Below are 15,298 nucleotides of genomic sequence, written 5' to 3' on the forward strand. Positions count from 1 at the left end.
AATTTGGAGGACAGAGGACTTAATATTGCAAACAGCTTAAATAAGCTAGGGACGGAAGTCTCCGTTGGATATTTCAGTTAAGAACAGCACTGGTGATCTTAGCTAGATCAGAACCAGAGAAGTACTGGAGACAAAAGCCACACTCAGCCCACCAACGAACGAGTTAAGGAGAGGAATCAGAGAAGGTATGTTCCTAAGCTAACTGTGCTCAGCATTACCTGGGGAATCTTTTTTAAAAACTAGAGATTCTTTGGTTCAGGTGATTGGTTAAAGAGTCAGTTCACAGTCTGACATTTGGGAATCAAATATGGTAGAGAAGTCTTTCACGAAGATGAACCATGATGCTTGGGGATAGAGGAGTTGAAAGCAAAACACAATAGAGAAAATTTCTTTTTAAGATGAGAAACTTGAGTATAATTGTATCCTGGGATAGAAAAACAAAACACCACAAAGACAAGAAAGTAACAGGAGAAAAGGGAGCTTAACTGATGGAGAAGCAAGGTCCCTGAGGAAAGGGGAGGGAAGATGAGATGGTGGACACAGGTAGAAGAATCATCTTAGCAACCAGGAGAGGCACCTTCTCATTCCTCCTGGGATGGAATGGGAGCATCAACAACAGGAGACTAAAGAAACAGAAAAATAAAGATAATTAAGGTCTGATGGCCTTTACTTCCTAAGAAGTAGGAGATGAGGTCATATGCTGAAACATGAAAGATAAGAAGAATGTGAAGTGAGCGAAGATCTTGGTAATTGGGGCTGGGCCTAGAATGCAAAGGAAAAATGCTGCCATTGGGCATTCATTAGAGACCCAGCTGAGATGAAAGCCCAGAAACATGGTGTGGCAAAAAAAGAAAAAGTGTTGTTTCTCCAGCAATCTCATAATCTCATTCATGTGGGTTTGGTAACACTGAAATAATTGGACCCATCCAACCGTGTATAATAATAATAATACTCTCTATGCCTTCCTTGCAAAAATTTGATACAATAGAGCTCAATGAGGTAATGTTAAAGCATTTCTTTACATTTAAAATTAGGTTAGGGCACCTTTACTGAGTGCTTGCTAAGTGCTAGGTATTGTACTAAGGTTCTGCCAGTTCCATTATTATATTATTATACCCATTTTACAAATAAGGCAAGTGAAGCACAGAGAAGCAGACAGCCTCCACTCCTAGCACCGCATCTGCATTTCGGAGATATCAACATTCCAACATTATGGAACTGATTAGTGAAATCCTATTGCATTTCAACAACCAAAGGCTTAAGGCCCCCACCATTCATCCACAAAGAAATGCATGATATAGGAACCACGTTTCTTGGAAACACTGGTGTCCCTTGAAAGTTTTCAGAAATTGAAACGTTTCCCAGTTTATACAAACAATATTGAAGTAATTTCCTCAATGTTGAGTTTTTCCCCTAAAGTTATTCTTAAACCATTAGCCCTTGCTACTACTTGCTTCCTAGAAATAAGAAAGCAATTAAGTGATTCCTTAAGCATATGTATATGTATGAATCTCTGTAATATGCATAACTTGTTTTCTACTGGTTAGTTCCTATTTCACTTTATAGCGTTAAAACTAATGACACTTCTCAACGTCTGCATAAAATACTGTGACTTCCAGTGCTCCAAATGACTTTGGCAGCCATAGTTTAGTGGAAAGAGCAAAAAAAAGATGTTGGATACCACTCAGATCTCTAGCCGATTTCCTTCATTCTCTGAGGTTATGATACCCCAAGAGGTTGGGAGAATTAAATGGAAGTATTTTGAAACTATGTAGCACTGTTTAATGTTATTTCAAACATATGTAGATCAAAGGCAGAATAAAATGAATCCAGAGGGTAGGGAGAGTCTTTAACAAAGAGTTAGAAGATTTTCATTTTTAGCCCATTTTGTGGGCATTATGAAAGTCCAGAGAAATCAAATTATTACTTAATTCATCAATGTGATTATGAGGGAAAAGTGTGGTGGAGTTTTACTCCCACAGCACTAAATTTAAACAAAAGGCTTTCTCTGAGGTGTTAGGAAAACCTGTCTCCTCCTTGTGCTTCAAGAACCAGTGACAAAGAAAGTACTTGCCTCTGGTACACTGCCTTTTTTTTAAGGACTTTCTTTTATTCTAATGCTCTAATATCTTAGAGATATTATCTCTGCTTTATAGATTTCTAGGAAGAGAAATTAATGCATCACTATAAAACCATGAGTAGTATTAGTTTCTTACAGCTGCTGTAAACAAATTACCACAAACTTAGCATCTTAAAACACAAATTCATTCTCTTACAGCTCTGGAGATCAGATGTCCAGGATGGACCCACCTGCAAGGTGTCAGCAGGGCTGTGTTCCCTGCGGAGTCTCCAGGAGAAAATCCACTTCCTTGCCTTTTCAGCTTCGAGGCGCCTCCCACATTTCTTGGCTAATAGACCCTTTCTTCATCTTCAAAGCCAACAATGGTAGGCTGAATATTTCTCCTGCTGTCATCTATTCTCTCTCTCTCTTCTGCCTCCTTCTTCCAATTTTAAAGACCTTTGTGCTTACATTGGGCCCACCTGGACATTGCAGTATACACTCCCTATTTTCAGGTGAGTTTGATTAGCAACCTTAATTCCATCTGTAAACTTAATCTCCCTTAATTTCCTTTGCCATGTAAAATAACATAATCCTTGGGATTAGAATGTGGACATCTTGGGGGGCTGGGTAGGGAGAGGCATTATTCTGTCTACCACATGCATTATAATCTATTTTTAAATCAATCAGTATCAAACATATAATATGTCAGACATTTCCCAAAATCTTTGCCCTCTGTAGCCCTCTGAGGCTTGGCTTTGGAATGTGGGTGGTAGAGGTGGGTAAGAGAACACTTTTTTCATTTAGTGCTAGGCAGTGGTGTGCTGGTAAACATTTAACAACCAACTCTAGCAGGGAGGAGGAGGGAAGGTTGATTTCTAGCATTTACCAATTTCCATGGTGTATATATTTCCACCACAGTCAGTTTCAAGCTGCCAACGTGAAGTCAACTAGCTCAAAAAATCCTGAAAACTTAACAATTCATTATCACGACCCAGTACAAAGGAGCACACGGCTGGAAGCATATATACACCATCGACATACTTTAGTCTAGGGGATGCAAGTTTGACTAAAGCATCCCAGTCCCGTCTCCAAATTTCCCACTTTACTCATGGGATAAACTCTTCCTGGACCCCACTGACATGACTGGATGCTAAAGAGTTGGCTGACTTTTGCACCTTCTTGTTCATTAAGGATCAAAGAACACACAAAAATGCTGGTGAGGAATCCAGTCTACTCTCCCTTCACTAAATGTTACACGCACAGATGACGACCAATCAGAAAGAGACTCAGTGTCCCCTGGTGACTTCATCTGGGAGAGGAAAAATGGAAGGGTGGTGGGGAAGGGGTCTGGATCTAGCTTTGCTAGAGGTTCTTGTGCAGCAACTGGCTGCTCGGACTCTACATGGTTCAGGGTTTCTGGGAAGCAGCAATTTGCCCAGGGAGAAGGGCAGCGTTTTGCAGGCTGATGTCTGTGTGTCTGTGTGTTTGTTTGCTGTGCACTTTAAAAAATAAGCGCTCCATAAGCACAGTCATTATCGCTTCCCTTCGCCATTTTCACACTGGCAATGTGAAATATGTCACTTCTAGATGGCTAATGTCCACTTTTTTCTTTCATTTGACATCAGCTACTAAATAGGCTCACATTTAATATGAAAAGCCACAGGATTGTATACAACAGGAAGGGCTAGGGTCATGGTACCAGTGCAGGCCAATCAGCCAGAGAAATCAAGTCTGTGGAAGGTCCAGGATGGGTCCTGCTTCTTTTGTAAGGTCATTTAAATTAATGCTCCCTAAATTTTCTGTGTACAGCAATCACCTGGGGAGCTTGTTAAAATGCAGATTGTGATTCAGTGGGTCTGAGGTGGGGCTCAAGATTCTGCACTTCTAACAAACTCCCAGGTGAGGCCAGTGCTGCTTGTTCAAGGGCCACATTTTCAATGGGAAGGGTCTACAGATCAACTCTCTCCCCACCTCTCACTTTCCAGCAAATTTATGCCAGTAAGCACTACAGTTACCATGCTAGGAAGGGGGAAAATACTGCTTTTATTCAATGTTAAAGAAAACAGTTCCAGCCATTAACATTTATGAATAGTATACATTATTGACCCATGAAGAAATAAGCTATAAATGACCCACAAGCCAGCCAATTATAGGTATTAAATGACAACTAATAAATGAGTTTAGGATAAGAGATTGTAACACAATAATTCTTCAGGGTCTGCAAGCCTCTTAATTCAGTTCCTGGTGACGATTTGATGGTTTTCTTTGTTCTGCCCGAAATGCAGACAGACTGTGTTCTGTGAGGGAGCACCTCCTCTGCTATCACAAGACCTAAGTGTGAACCTTCCTTTGAAGAAGAAAATGAGAGGGGAGAAAAGGAGATGAAGAAAAGGGTGGGGAATACAGAAGTACAAAGAAAAAGACAGGTAAATTTTAAAAAGTTATTATAATAAAAATCTTCTCAATGAAAGTGTAATCACTGATCATTTAGAAATGGATTGCTGAATCAAATTTTGCAAACAAAGTTCCCATACTCTTTTTTTTTCATACCTCCAGCATTTATTACAGTTCCTCATTTGCAAGTCCAGTCTTATCTCCACCTCCAGAGCCTGTATCTCTACAGCAATAGGATGCTCTTGAACTTGGGAGAAGAGGTGGTGCTTACAGACTCATTTTACAGGAGTAGTTCAGAGAAGGTTGGAGAGCTGCCCAAGGTCATGCAGCACAACAGACATTTTCCAAGAGAGACTAGTTTGTTCCCGGCCAGGAAGAGATCTCCTCCTCATGGGAGGGGAAGACTAATTCTCTCACATTCTCCATAAGCCATCAGCTTTGGCTTCATTAACTCTAACTGATTAAAACATTGATTTTGGGGGAATAAGGCTCAAATTTTTGACCAGCACTTAACCTTTAAAATAAAAACGAAAGGAAGGGAGGTAGGGAGGGAAAGACAGAAAAGCAAACAGCAGGAAAAGGAATTGTGTTTCCTTGACTTATACCTGGACCAGGTGTCATACATCATGGTCAGTTTCTCGAGTCAACCCCCACCCCCTAAACCTCCAACACTTAAAACCTATTATAGCTTGGGAGTTTGTGGAGATTAGAAGGAAGCAGGTAGGAATAGAACAATACTACATTCTTTCTTCTCTAGCAGATGAGCATTTTTAAGAGATTCCCCCCCCAAACCCCAGAAAGAGTGTCAAGACTGAACATCACTTTGAGGTTTAGAATAGATCATATCACATAAGAGAGGCATGTTTACCTACACCACACTCAATCTGGAAAATTCAATGTCTGGATATAAGTAGGGCAGTATACCACTGATGGCTGTTGTTACTAGTTGCTTTGACTTCGGGACTGAACCCTTACCACTTAGATCACTTGCCTAAGAGGTGAGGCAGCGTGATGACTCAGAAGCATAGCTCTGGGGCTAGTCTGCCTGGACATGAATCTTAGTTCTTCTACTTACTGACCATGAGCCCTTGGGCAAGTTATCTACCTCATTTGCAAAATTGAGTAATAAGGATAATACATACTTCATAAGATTGCTGTGAGGATTAAATGAGTTGGTATGTGATCAGTGTCTAGAAGGGAACCTGGCACAGAGCAAACCCTCAATAAATGTGAGCTGATCTTCCACCTGCTCACCTTCTCTCTCTGAATTGCCTTCATTTTTTGGAGTTCGGCTTCTTCAGCTTCCTTCTTGATTCTTATAGATTCTTCTCTTTTTATCTAAATTGTATTGAGATTACAGAGGACAAAAAACGGTTACCATTTTTCAGTCTGAACCTCTAGAACACAAAATTATGATGAAAGGCAAATTACAGTATTGTCGATGCTATACCTCACCATGATTATAGGTTGTTACTTCAAGCTACTTAGATCACAGAGAATGGACAGACGATGCCTTCTGCCCATGAAACTTCTCTTTGTGTTTCTTCCCTGGTCTGTCTCTTTCTCAACTACTCTGTATCTGTCTCTCTGCCCCTTCTCTCTCTCTCTCTCTCTCTCTCTGTCTCCCCTCCCCGCGCACATGCGCGTGTGTGTCTGTGTGTGTGTGTGTGTGTGTGTGTGTGTGTGTGTGTGTGTGTGTTGGGGAAAGAAACGGGAAGATAATTTTCTAGATTATGAAACTCATAGTGTTCATTGTAAAAAAATCACTGGGTGTCTTCAATCTTTTTTGTACTACTTCCACAACTGGCATGTGGTAAACAAATCCACTTCTTGTAAACAAAACATTCCATACATGGTACATTTAAACTACAGTGAAAACATAGTTAACTTAAACTAGATAAAAAATTCCCTTAGTTGAGGGTCATGCTGACTGATAGATGACTTGCATAAGAATTCGAGGTTTTTAATTTCTAAACATCTCACTTCCCAATATCTTTGATTTCAAGAGGTGCTTTCTGCAATTGGTTTCAACGTTTTTATGCTTTTAGTAAAGTTACTGTGTTATTTCATGGTTACCTGAAAGAGCCAGTACTCAAATTCCTCGCCAAAATTAAACTAAAGGAGATGGATTCTGACCTTTTGCTGGTATTTAGATTGCATCAGTTGGAGTTGTTGTTTCTGCCTGACTTCAGCCTCTGATTGGCTTCCACCTAAGGAAAAAAAAAGCCACAAAGGTGAAACATGAATATTAAGCTCAAATGTCCGCTATCAAGGACTAATTAATACATGATAAGTCTACAACATGAGTTTCTTTAACATTTTAATACCTCTGGAAATAAGGTCTTATTAAAAAAACTGCTTATGTTCTTAACAAATGGGACTCACTTAAAAGAAAAACAGAGCAGGACAGAAAGATGAGGCTGTATTCCTAAAAGAACAGCTCTTCTAAGCTTTTTCAACCATGTAGGTATTAAAGCTTTCACTTAGATTGAAATCATGCCTAAAGGGCCATGCAAAGCAGTAAGAAATAATGCCCGTCTTGGAAATTCTAGAACATTCTTCCAGCTTGAATATGACCATGCCTTACCCTAATAAGGATGATGACCAATGATGCTTCAATTGGTTTTCTTCTAATGCTATTGCTCTGTGTTCAAACAGCAAGGCTTGAACTTAGGGCTCTTGCCATTAGACAAGTATGTAGTCTTTATAACCCAGTTTCTAAAAATACAATGAGAATATTCTAGTTAGTAACTGATTATCAATCCATACTACTTTTTTTAAGGTATTCAAGAGAAAACTATGGATGTTAGATTAGTTGCCTGTTTTTTCTTAAACCTAAAATAATTTGGGGCCAGAAATCCTTGCAGCCTAGGGATTTCTCGGTGTTTATGCAAGCTTGGTGTGCGCATTATAAAGGGTCCTCTGAAATAATTCTCTGGTGCTTTGGTCACTAAAAGTGTCAGTTCTCTGAAAGATTCCCTCTCACGGAAGATGCATTAAAACAATTTGTGTTCACTGTAGTTTTTATAATTGAACTGAGAAAGACACCATAGGGACTTTTCTTCCAAGCTCCTAAAGATATAAAAGGTTTGGTTTTGGCCCTTTGGTTGCTATTGTGGGGGATGGGGGAGTGTGCCTTTTGAAACAGTGAGGAATGCTGAAGCTTTTATCTAATGTTACAGCCACTCTTTGAATTTCCTAGAGTCATTCCAATATTTTAAGGGGTAGAGAAATAGAGCAGGAGTTGGGAACTAGAAGAAATAGAGAAAGCCAGATGTCTAAGCATTTGCAGGCTTTGTTCAAAACTCATCTCAAAGTTTAACACATTCTAGAATTTTCTTTTCTACCCCCAGCTCTCCCACACACACATACTTGACCATTTCTAGATACTTCATGTAACAGAAAGTTGAAATGAGAATCCTGCTCATTTTCTGCTAAGACCCAAGACAGTAGATACCAACTGCTCTGAATTCCAAAGGGAGGTACCTGCAGCTCCCAAAGTAGGAGCTGCAAGAAATTACTGAAAACTAGTTTGGGGAACCTTAAATAGCAATTACTTTCAGCCTGTAAAAGAGGTTAGATAGGTCAAAGGAAGGTAGAAATCTGAGGAAGGATGTCTCTCTAAATTCCATCTCCTCTGTGCTTGTGTTTGAAGGAGGAATCTTCAAGATGTTCGAGAAAGGTTTAATGAAAATCGCTTTAAGACTTCAAACTGCATCCCTAAGAGAATGAGGGTCCTAGTGGACCCCTGACTAGAAAAGTTAAAGCCTAAAGGCACAAGGCTATTATCAGCTGGCTACTCAGATGAGTCCTCAGGAAGAGGGAGCTGCATTGCAAATGGCCTGTATTCACCGAGTTTGTGAGAAGAAATGATGCACAAGTGTTTCCTGTACTTCCAGTGTGGATCTCATGAAAAAGAATGCCAATCTAAAGGCATCTTGAAGGGACTCACCCATGAGGGCCACCTTGAGAACAGTGGAGCCCTACTACAAAGAGTTGACCAAGAGCCAACAGTGAAGCCAAGCACTGCCAGCTGGAAAGTATATTGTCGCCATCAGGGAAATCGGGTAAGAGATGGGTGACAGGAAGGGAGGGCCGCAGAAGAACCTGAAGAACCCCAGGAGGGAGAATGAGCAATCAGCACACACCTAGGCTCAAAGAAACCACGATCATTGCCCCCATAGACCCCTGACCTCTCATCTGCTCTTCCACCCTTGACCCTGGAAGGGGCAGAACCTGGGAACAGAGGGGTCAATCGAGAAAAATCCAGCCACGCCCTGTATCACTTGTTAGCTTCCTGCATGAAACAGGCCTGGGCTGGGGTAGGGGCGAACCTTTAATCTCCATTAGTAACAGAGTATTGACCTGTACCTAGGACTGAACACTAATTAGTGAAATGACACTGTTTTAGGCCTAGAATTAGCTGAGTAACTCTATTGTTTAAGAAAGACCAAAAAGATTTAATTTCTCACTTCATCCAAAGAGCACAGGAAAGACTAGATCCACACAGCCGGTTTGAGAGGCCAGTTAGGAAGGACTAAAGCTGTTTTCCGACTTTGCTTATCCAGCATAAAGGTGACAGGAGATTAACCCTTTTCATGGAATACAGTGGGATGATGGTGATAATACTATTACTTCCACTTAAGAAATCATTTCCAAAGTAGCTTGTTTTTACCTATATCCTGCGGGATGGGGGAAAACTTCTCTAAAACTATCGCAACAGTAAGTGGCCCCTGACTCAAGACATGTTTGTATTAACCAAATCTGCGGAAACTCATATTTAGCTAATACAAACTGTGTCCAGCCCTTTAAGTTCTCAGCTGCTGCTAGAAGAGAAGAAAGAAGGAAAGATGTGAACGAGTCCCATTAGGTGGCATCCCCTCTGAATGGTTCAGACACCGGCAAAGGCGGCTCAGACAATTCATCACACTGGCAGCACCCGCTCCCGAGGCCCAGAGGTCTCTATCCGCAGAATGAAAACACAGGTGACATTTCTCTTTATACCCACCACTGGGTCCCCCGCTCACTCTCATCTTGCTTTTGCAATTGACTCTCCATTCCTTTTGTTCACATTAACATTTAACTGCCCTGATTAATATGCTTGTGCTAAGCTTTTACTCCCATTCTGACTAGTGCCGGGACAGGGCATGTGTGGCACCCCAGGTAAACTCTCTTCAGAGTCGATCATCTAAGAGGCTGTGCGTTATTTGGCAATTAAACTATCACTTTACTTCCACAGAACCATGGCATCATACGTTTGCTACTCGCAGAAAATCAGAAAAAACAATATACCTGCATTAAACGTATTTCATCCCAAGCAACTCAACGACCAAACAACCTATAATGGACATTCAAAGACAGACGTGTGCACAGGACTAACAGGCAATCGGCGTGCTGGCTTACCTAGCCGCCTGGGCACCAGGTGCACGGGTTTAGCTCTGTTCTGTTCCTTCCACCTCTCCAGGTTAGCCAGCTCCTGCGCAGCAACTGAGCAGGTGAGAAATATCAAGTCATCATTTATTAGCATTAGCAAGAGGAACCTGGTCCTTTCAAAGCATACGAAACAACCGTCAGAAGGCAATTAAATACCTGTGAGCATAAGCGAACAAGATGTCCAAGGAAAGGAAGACACCATCCAAGCCCTGAGCCCCCCTGGGTCACCCTGGGCCCACCCCTGTAGCACTCTCTCTCCAAGAGTCAGCACAGAGGGTTCAAATTTGAAAACGACCTGAACTTCCACTAAAATAAAGAAGTATAGTTTTTCCTCCCGTTCGAGCATTCTTAAAACTCTAAATCAAGTTAATTTTAAAGGTTTCCTATAGACAATTTGTGCAAAACTAGAATATTCATATATCAATAAGAACTATCCACAGTCAGGTAAAAATATATCCCCGGAGAATTCTGATGTCTACATTCACGTTATTTCATTTTTTAATTGCTGTTTATTTCGAGCATCTGGGTGCAAACGGGTGGAGGCCGAAAAAGGCGCCCACCTATTCACGTCATTTTAAATGTTCCCCAGGCTTACTGCAGTGTGAGGAGTGAGGGCCTGTGCCACCTGTAGCCACACCCGCCCTGGTTCCTGGCCATCCCTAGGTAGGTAGCCCGCTCCCTGGGAAGCCGGGCTCCGTCCCCAAACGTTCACTCTGCATGACAGCAGGGGGCGCCAGAGAGATACTAGTCTGTTCCTTCAGCGACTGCCCTCATGGTCTCATTAGACCTGATTGTTGCAAATGTCCATTGATGATTTTTTTTATTATTAGGAAAAAAAACAAAAATTCTGAAACATCTCAAAAACCCAGAGCACACTGAGATATTTAATATAAGTTCCTGTTAGGTATTTAAATCAACAGCCTGTAAGATACCAGAACTGCTGGCAGCTGTGATTGTCACATTCTACACTGACCCATGGTATCACCCAGGTGCTACCTGTCTGGGAGGAACCCTTTACAGAGCTGCTTTTCTGTTGCACCCTTATGTCCATCATTAGTAATGAAATTAGATTTCCTATTAGTCGTCTAACAAAGGAGAGCATAGATGTTCCCCCAGCTTGACTTGAACAAGCCTCACAACCTCTTTGTGAACTGTACGAACTTTAGTTTTCCTCCCAACTCTAAAGGATAATGCCATAACTTTACGTGGCAGCATTTATATTTACTGTACTTCAGTTAAACATGCTATACACACAGTAAGTACAAGAAGCACAGAAATGGGTAAGATGTGGTCCCTCCCCTCAAGGAGGTCATAATCTATTTTTTATTTGTGAACTACAGAAATAAAAATAGCTGAGGGTAGACTCTGACAGTTACAGCATTAGAGTGCAGAGGCTAAAGAAAAATTGCACTGAGGAGGGATGGGGCAAATCAAGAAAGGTACAAATTATTCCATGATCTATTTGGTATATAACTTGTCTGTATTTCAAAAGTATTCATAGTGCCATAAAAATTTCACCAGTCAGCCCAACTTTACAGGGATTGTGCTCACTTCAGCAGCACATACACCAACCTTACAGGGATGGGATCAGTCCATTGGCAACAAGTGTAATGTTGGTTAAGCACAACGGAAGTCCAGGACTTGCTATCGTGCCACGAGTTCTGTTACTAACATAGAGAAACGAACTTAGAAGTGTTAACAATAGAATATTTTTTTCTTGTACTACACACTGTAGGTGTTCAACAATATTTTAAAGGTATAATAAAAACTGAAGTTTAAAAAGAAAAAAAGCTTGATGAGATTTGGCGAGTCTATGTAAATCAAAAAATAAAAACACCTCATACCAAAACATATCAATTGTAAAGAAAATGAGAAACATTTTGAAATTAATATACATACTTCTTTGTATCTGATTTCTCCGGTTTTCATTTGGTGCTATCAAAGTATATGCGCCTGTTCTAGAATGAAGAGGAGGAAAAAACTGCATATTATTGTGAGAAACTAACGCATAGAAGCCAGCAGACATTCTTTCTCCTAAAGTACTGTATTTAAGATCATCACCATCACATAGGGACTGTGTACAATGATCTTAAGAGCCAGGTTTGTTCTCCAGGACCTTACAATCTGTTGTCAAAGTAAAACAAATGGACATGGCCAAATATGGAAATAGAAAATAGTTTACGAAGGGACAAGTGACTGCATGGTAGACCATCCTGGTAGGGCTTCACTGTTCCTCTAGGTGGCACTTGTGAGTAAATCCCTTTAAGATTGCTTTAGATTGGCATTCTCTCTGTCCTGTGACCCAACACTGGGAGAACAGGAAACAGTGGTGCATTCTTTGTTCCCACAGAGGACAGGCCATCTGCAATGCTGCTACCTCCTCATGGTGTCCCACCTGAGTAGCCAACTGGCCACAATCTCGTGCTTTTAGGCTTTAACTTTTCTAGGCCTGGGTCCACTGGGTTTCTTATTCTCCTAGGGACACAGGTTTGAGTTTAATCAACTCAGAGAAGCAAGGAGTCAACTTCAAACAGCGAGATCAGGAAAGACTTTATTTAAGCAAAAATATTCAACACTGAGATACCAGAACTTAAAATATTTTGAGGGCAGAAACTGTGTTTAAATGATGTGTATTCCAAGTCCCTGGCACAGTGCCTGGCACAAAGTAGCTGCTTGATAAATGTGGGCTGAATTGAAACAAAATGATGCTATAGACCAAGTTTGTGAGTTTGTGGTGGCGGTGGCTCTTTTTTGAAATGATGCATGTGGTCCCACAGAACATGAATACTTTCTAAAGCAAAAACAAAGCCTGGTAACAGACTGCAGCTTGCATGGCAATACAGTTTCAGGGGAAACACTGTAGGTAAACACAACCTGCTTATAACTGTAGGATTTGTTGTTTTTTTTAAAAAAATAAAAACAAAAACCCAGATACTCTTCGAAGACTCTCTCTTCTACCTGGAATGTACAATTTCAAAGGACAAATTAGCAAAGACTGAACAGTAGAGGCCCAAAGCGCTGATTAACAGAAGCCATTTCTTCCTTATCTCATTATTTTCCTAGCGGCGAGCCTTCATCCAGCTTCAAACTGGGCTTTAATTTTAGACTTGTAGATGTGAGGTGTGCAACAACCTTTGCATGCAAATGGGCCTGCTGGATGCCCAATTACCTAATGTATATCAGCAGACTTGCATGTGTAGCCTAGCATACATACAACGCTATGAATACAAAATTAGGAGGCTGCCGCTGGAAATTAATCCCTTGTCCACTGCATATGCTTTGTTCACCCTAAGAAAAATTTTTCACTCCTCAAGTGCCAGTATTATAGGAGCTTGGGAGCTGCAATTCTGTGGGTAGTCCCTGGAAACTTGAATATGATGCAGTGGCAAACCATTCTATAGAGCCTTGAAGCTAAAACACAAGATACTAGATTTAACTGCCAATTACGAAATTGCTACACAATCTTCGACGTCTGCTAACATTGTGCTATAGAGCTTCCCACTATACCAGAGATGTGACTACACTGTAGATCAGTAGTTTTCCAGCTTCATTGTGCATCCAGATCTCCTGGGGAGCTTGTAGGCAAGCTTGTTAGGGTCCAGTAACTTCCATTTTTTAACAAGTCCCAAGGTGATGCTGATGTTCTTGATCTAAGTACCACACTGGGAGGACCACTGCTATAGATCAATCAAGCTATCTTAGAACATCTGGGCTAAAAGGAAACTTGGGAATTAATAAATCATTGTTAAAGACACAGAGGTTAAATTGTGTGCCAAAGATCACTAGGTTAATTAATTAAGCAACAGTGCTGAGACTCAAATCCGGTTTTGACTTAGACCAGTTAACCATCTGCAACTAACTTTTCAACTCAATGTAGAAAGCACAAAATACGACTGTCTTTCAACTTCACCGCCTCGATAGACTTCCAAACAATGCAACCTACTTAACTCAATATCTATTATGGACTTATTATGTTAGAGGGTTGTGGAGAGTGAGGGCAGATACCAAAACAGATACCAACCACTTTAACAGAATGTATACTTTACTTAGGAACAAGTCAAGGAACCACCAGAGCATAGTACAAGAATATCCAAACAAGTGTTCAGGTGGAACAGTGTAAGTAGTCAGAGATCCAAGACAGAGGAGATTCACAGAGACTGCAGGAGTAGAAAACTGAATAGCAAGAAATAAGAACAGCACGTTGAGTCTTAAAGGACAGGATCTGAAATGGCAAAAGTGTTTCTTTGCCTGGACTTTGCTAGGAGCAGCTTCACAGAGAATTTTCCACATCCATGGGACTCTCGTATGGAAACTTTGGAAAAGGTTTGGAAAGAAAAATCATTTGGTCTTTAAAAGATTGTATTCTACAATATCTAATCTGATTAAGTTTTTAAGTCTGACAACGACAATACTAGAACGTTCAGTCTTAGGAATAGGACTGCAGTCAGTTTATGGCCAATGTGTGTAGCCTATAGGTACCCAGTATGGGAACATGAAAAGAGGGGAAAAATTAGCTCTGAAATTAGAGGTTTTTAACTGAAAGCATCTTAGCTTAAACCTCAGCAGTGGTCCCAGCTTTATGTTAGAGAATTCTTTGGCAACCTCCTTAGTAATATTTTATTGGCTGAAAATGCCAAATCTAAAACATTTGATGATATTCACAAGAAAGCATTTCCAAGTAATTCAGCTTCTATTTCTCTTACTTGCTAGAGGAAGAAGAACTTAAATCTAAGGATATGCTTTTCATTTTTTAATATCATGCGGCAGAGTGTAAAGCCTCAGTAGAGACAAATATTCGTCCCTTCTCTCTTAGCTTTCTCTTGAGATGAGTAGCAAGGATAATTTATTAATGTTTTCAGCCAATTAGTTCCTACCCGCAGCAAAGGCCTTTGCTGTTTTAACCTGAGTGCCTCCCCTTTCCACAGTCTGACTCTCAAAGCTGCTGATCCAGAGAAGCCCAACCAACCAATCTTTAGTATTCTGGTCATTTCTTGATTAAGCAACATTCAAGCTAGTGAAATAAATGTATATTTTTGAAAATGAGTCTCCTTAATTACTTCATTGAAATTTAATGAAATGTCTCAATTTGTAAGATTGTTTTCACTTTCTAACAGCACGCATCAGTAAGATATACCAAGGGAGAATACGTGAAAGAATAGCACAAGACAAAGAGAAAAATTTTTTTCTGCACCATAAAAAATATATAAAATAAAGATATTCAAGAAATGTTTTCCTTGTGAGGTCTCTCCTGAGTTACACAACTGTATTTTGTGTGTGCATTCTTGCACAATTGTTATAATGTTTCATCAATGAGCACTATGAAAAAATGTTATGCTGAAGTTATGAAAAATATCTTGGCTGGCAAAAAGGATCACATAAATATATCCCCTGGTGTGTACAAACTACACC

General features: G+C 40.5%; 1 protein-coding gene across 2 annotated transcripts in view; it reads right to left on the minus strand.

Moving 5' to 3' along the window:
* EPSTI1 (epithelial stromal interaction 1) overlaps positions 1-15,298 on the minus strand; it is an 84,790-nt gene that overhangs the window by 55,788 nt on the left and 13,704 nt on the right. For both annotated transcript variants that reach the window (XM_045567039.1, XM_045567038.1), the window contains exons 2-5: positions 11,789-11,847; positions 9,860-9,943; positions 6,593-6,666; positions 5,711-5,794 (exon numbers count right to left, since the gene is read on the minus strand). In XM_045567039.1, the coding sequence (XP_045422995.1) occupies positions 5,711-5,794; positions 6,593-6,666; positions 9,860-9,943; positions 11,789-11,847 (301 nt within the window). The remainder of the gene's footprint in view (positions 1-5,710; positions 5,795-6,592; positions 6,667-9,859; positions 9,944-11,788; positions 11,848-15,298) is intronic.

This window comes from Lemur catta, chromosome 13 (assembly GCF_020740605.2).
Source record: "Lemur catta isolate mLemCat1 chromosome 13, mLemCat1.pri, whole genome shotgun sequence".
Classification (NCBI taxonomy): Eukaryota; Metazoa; Chordata; class Mammalia; order Primates; family Lemuridae; genus Lemur; species Lemur catta.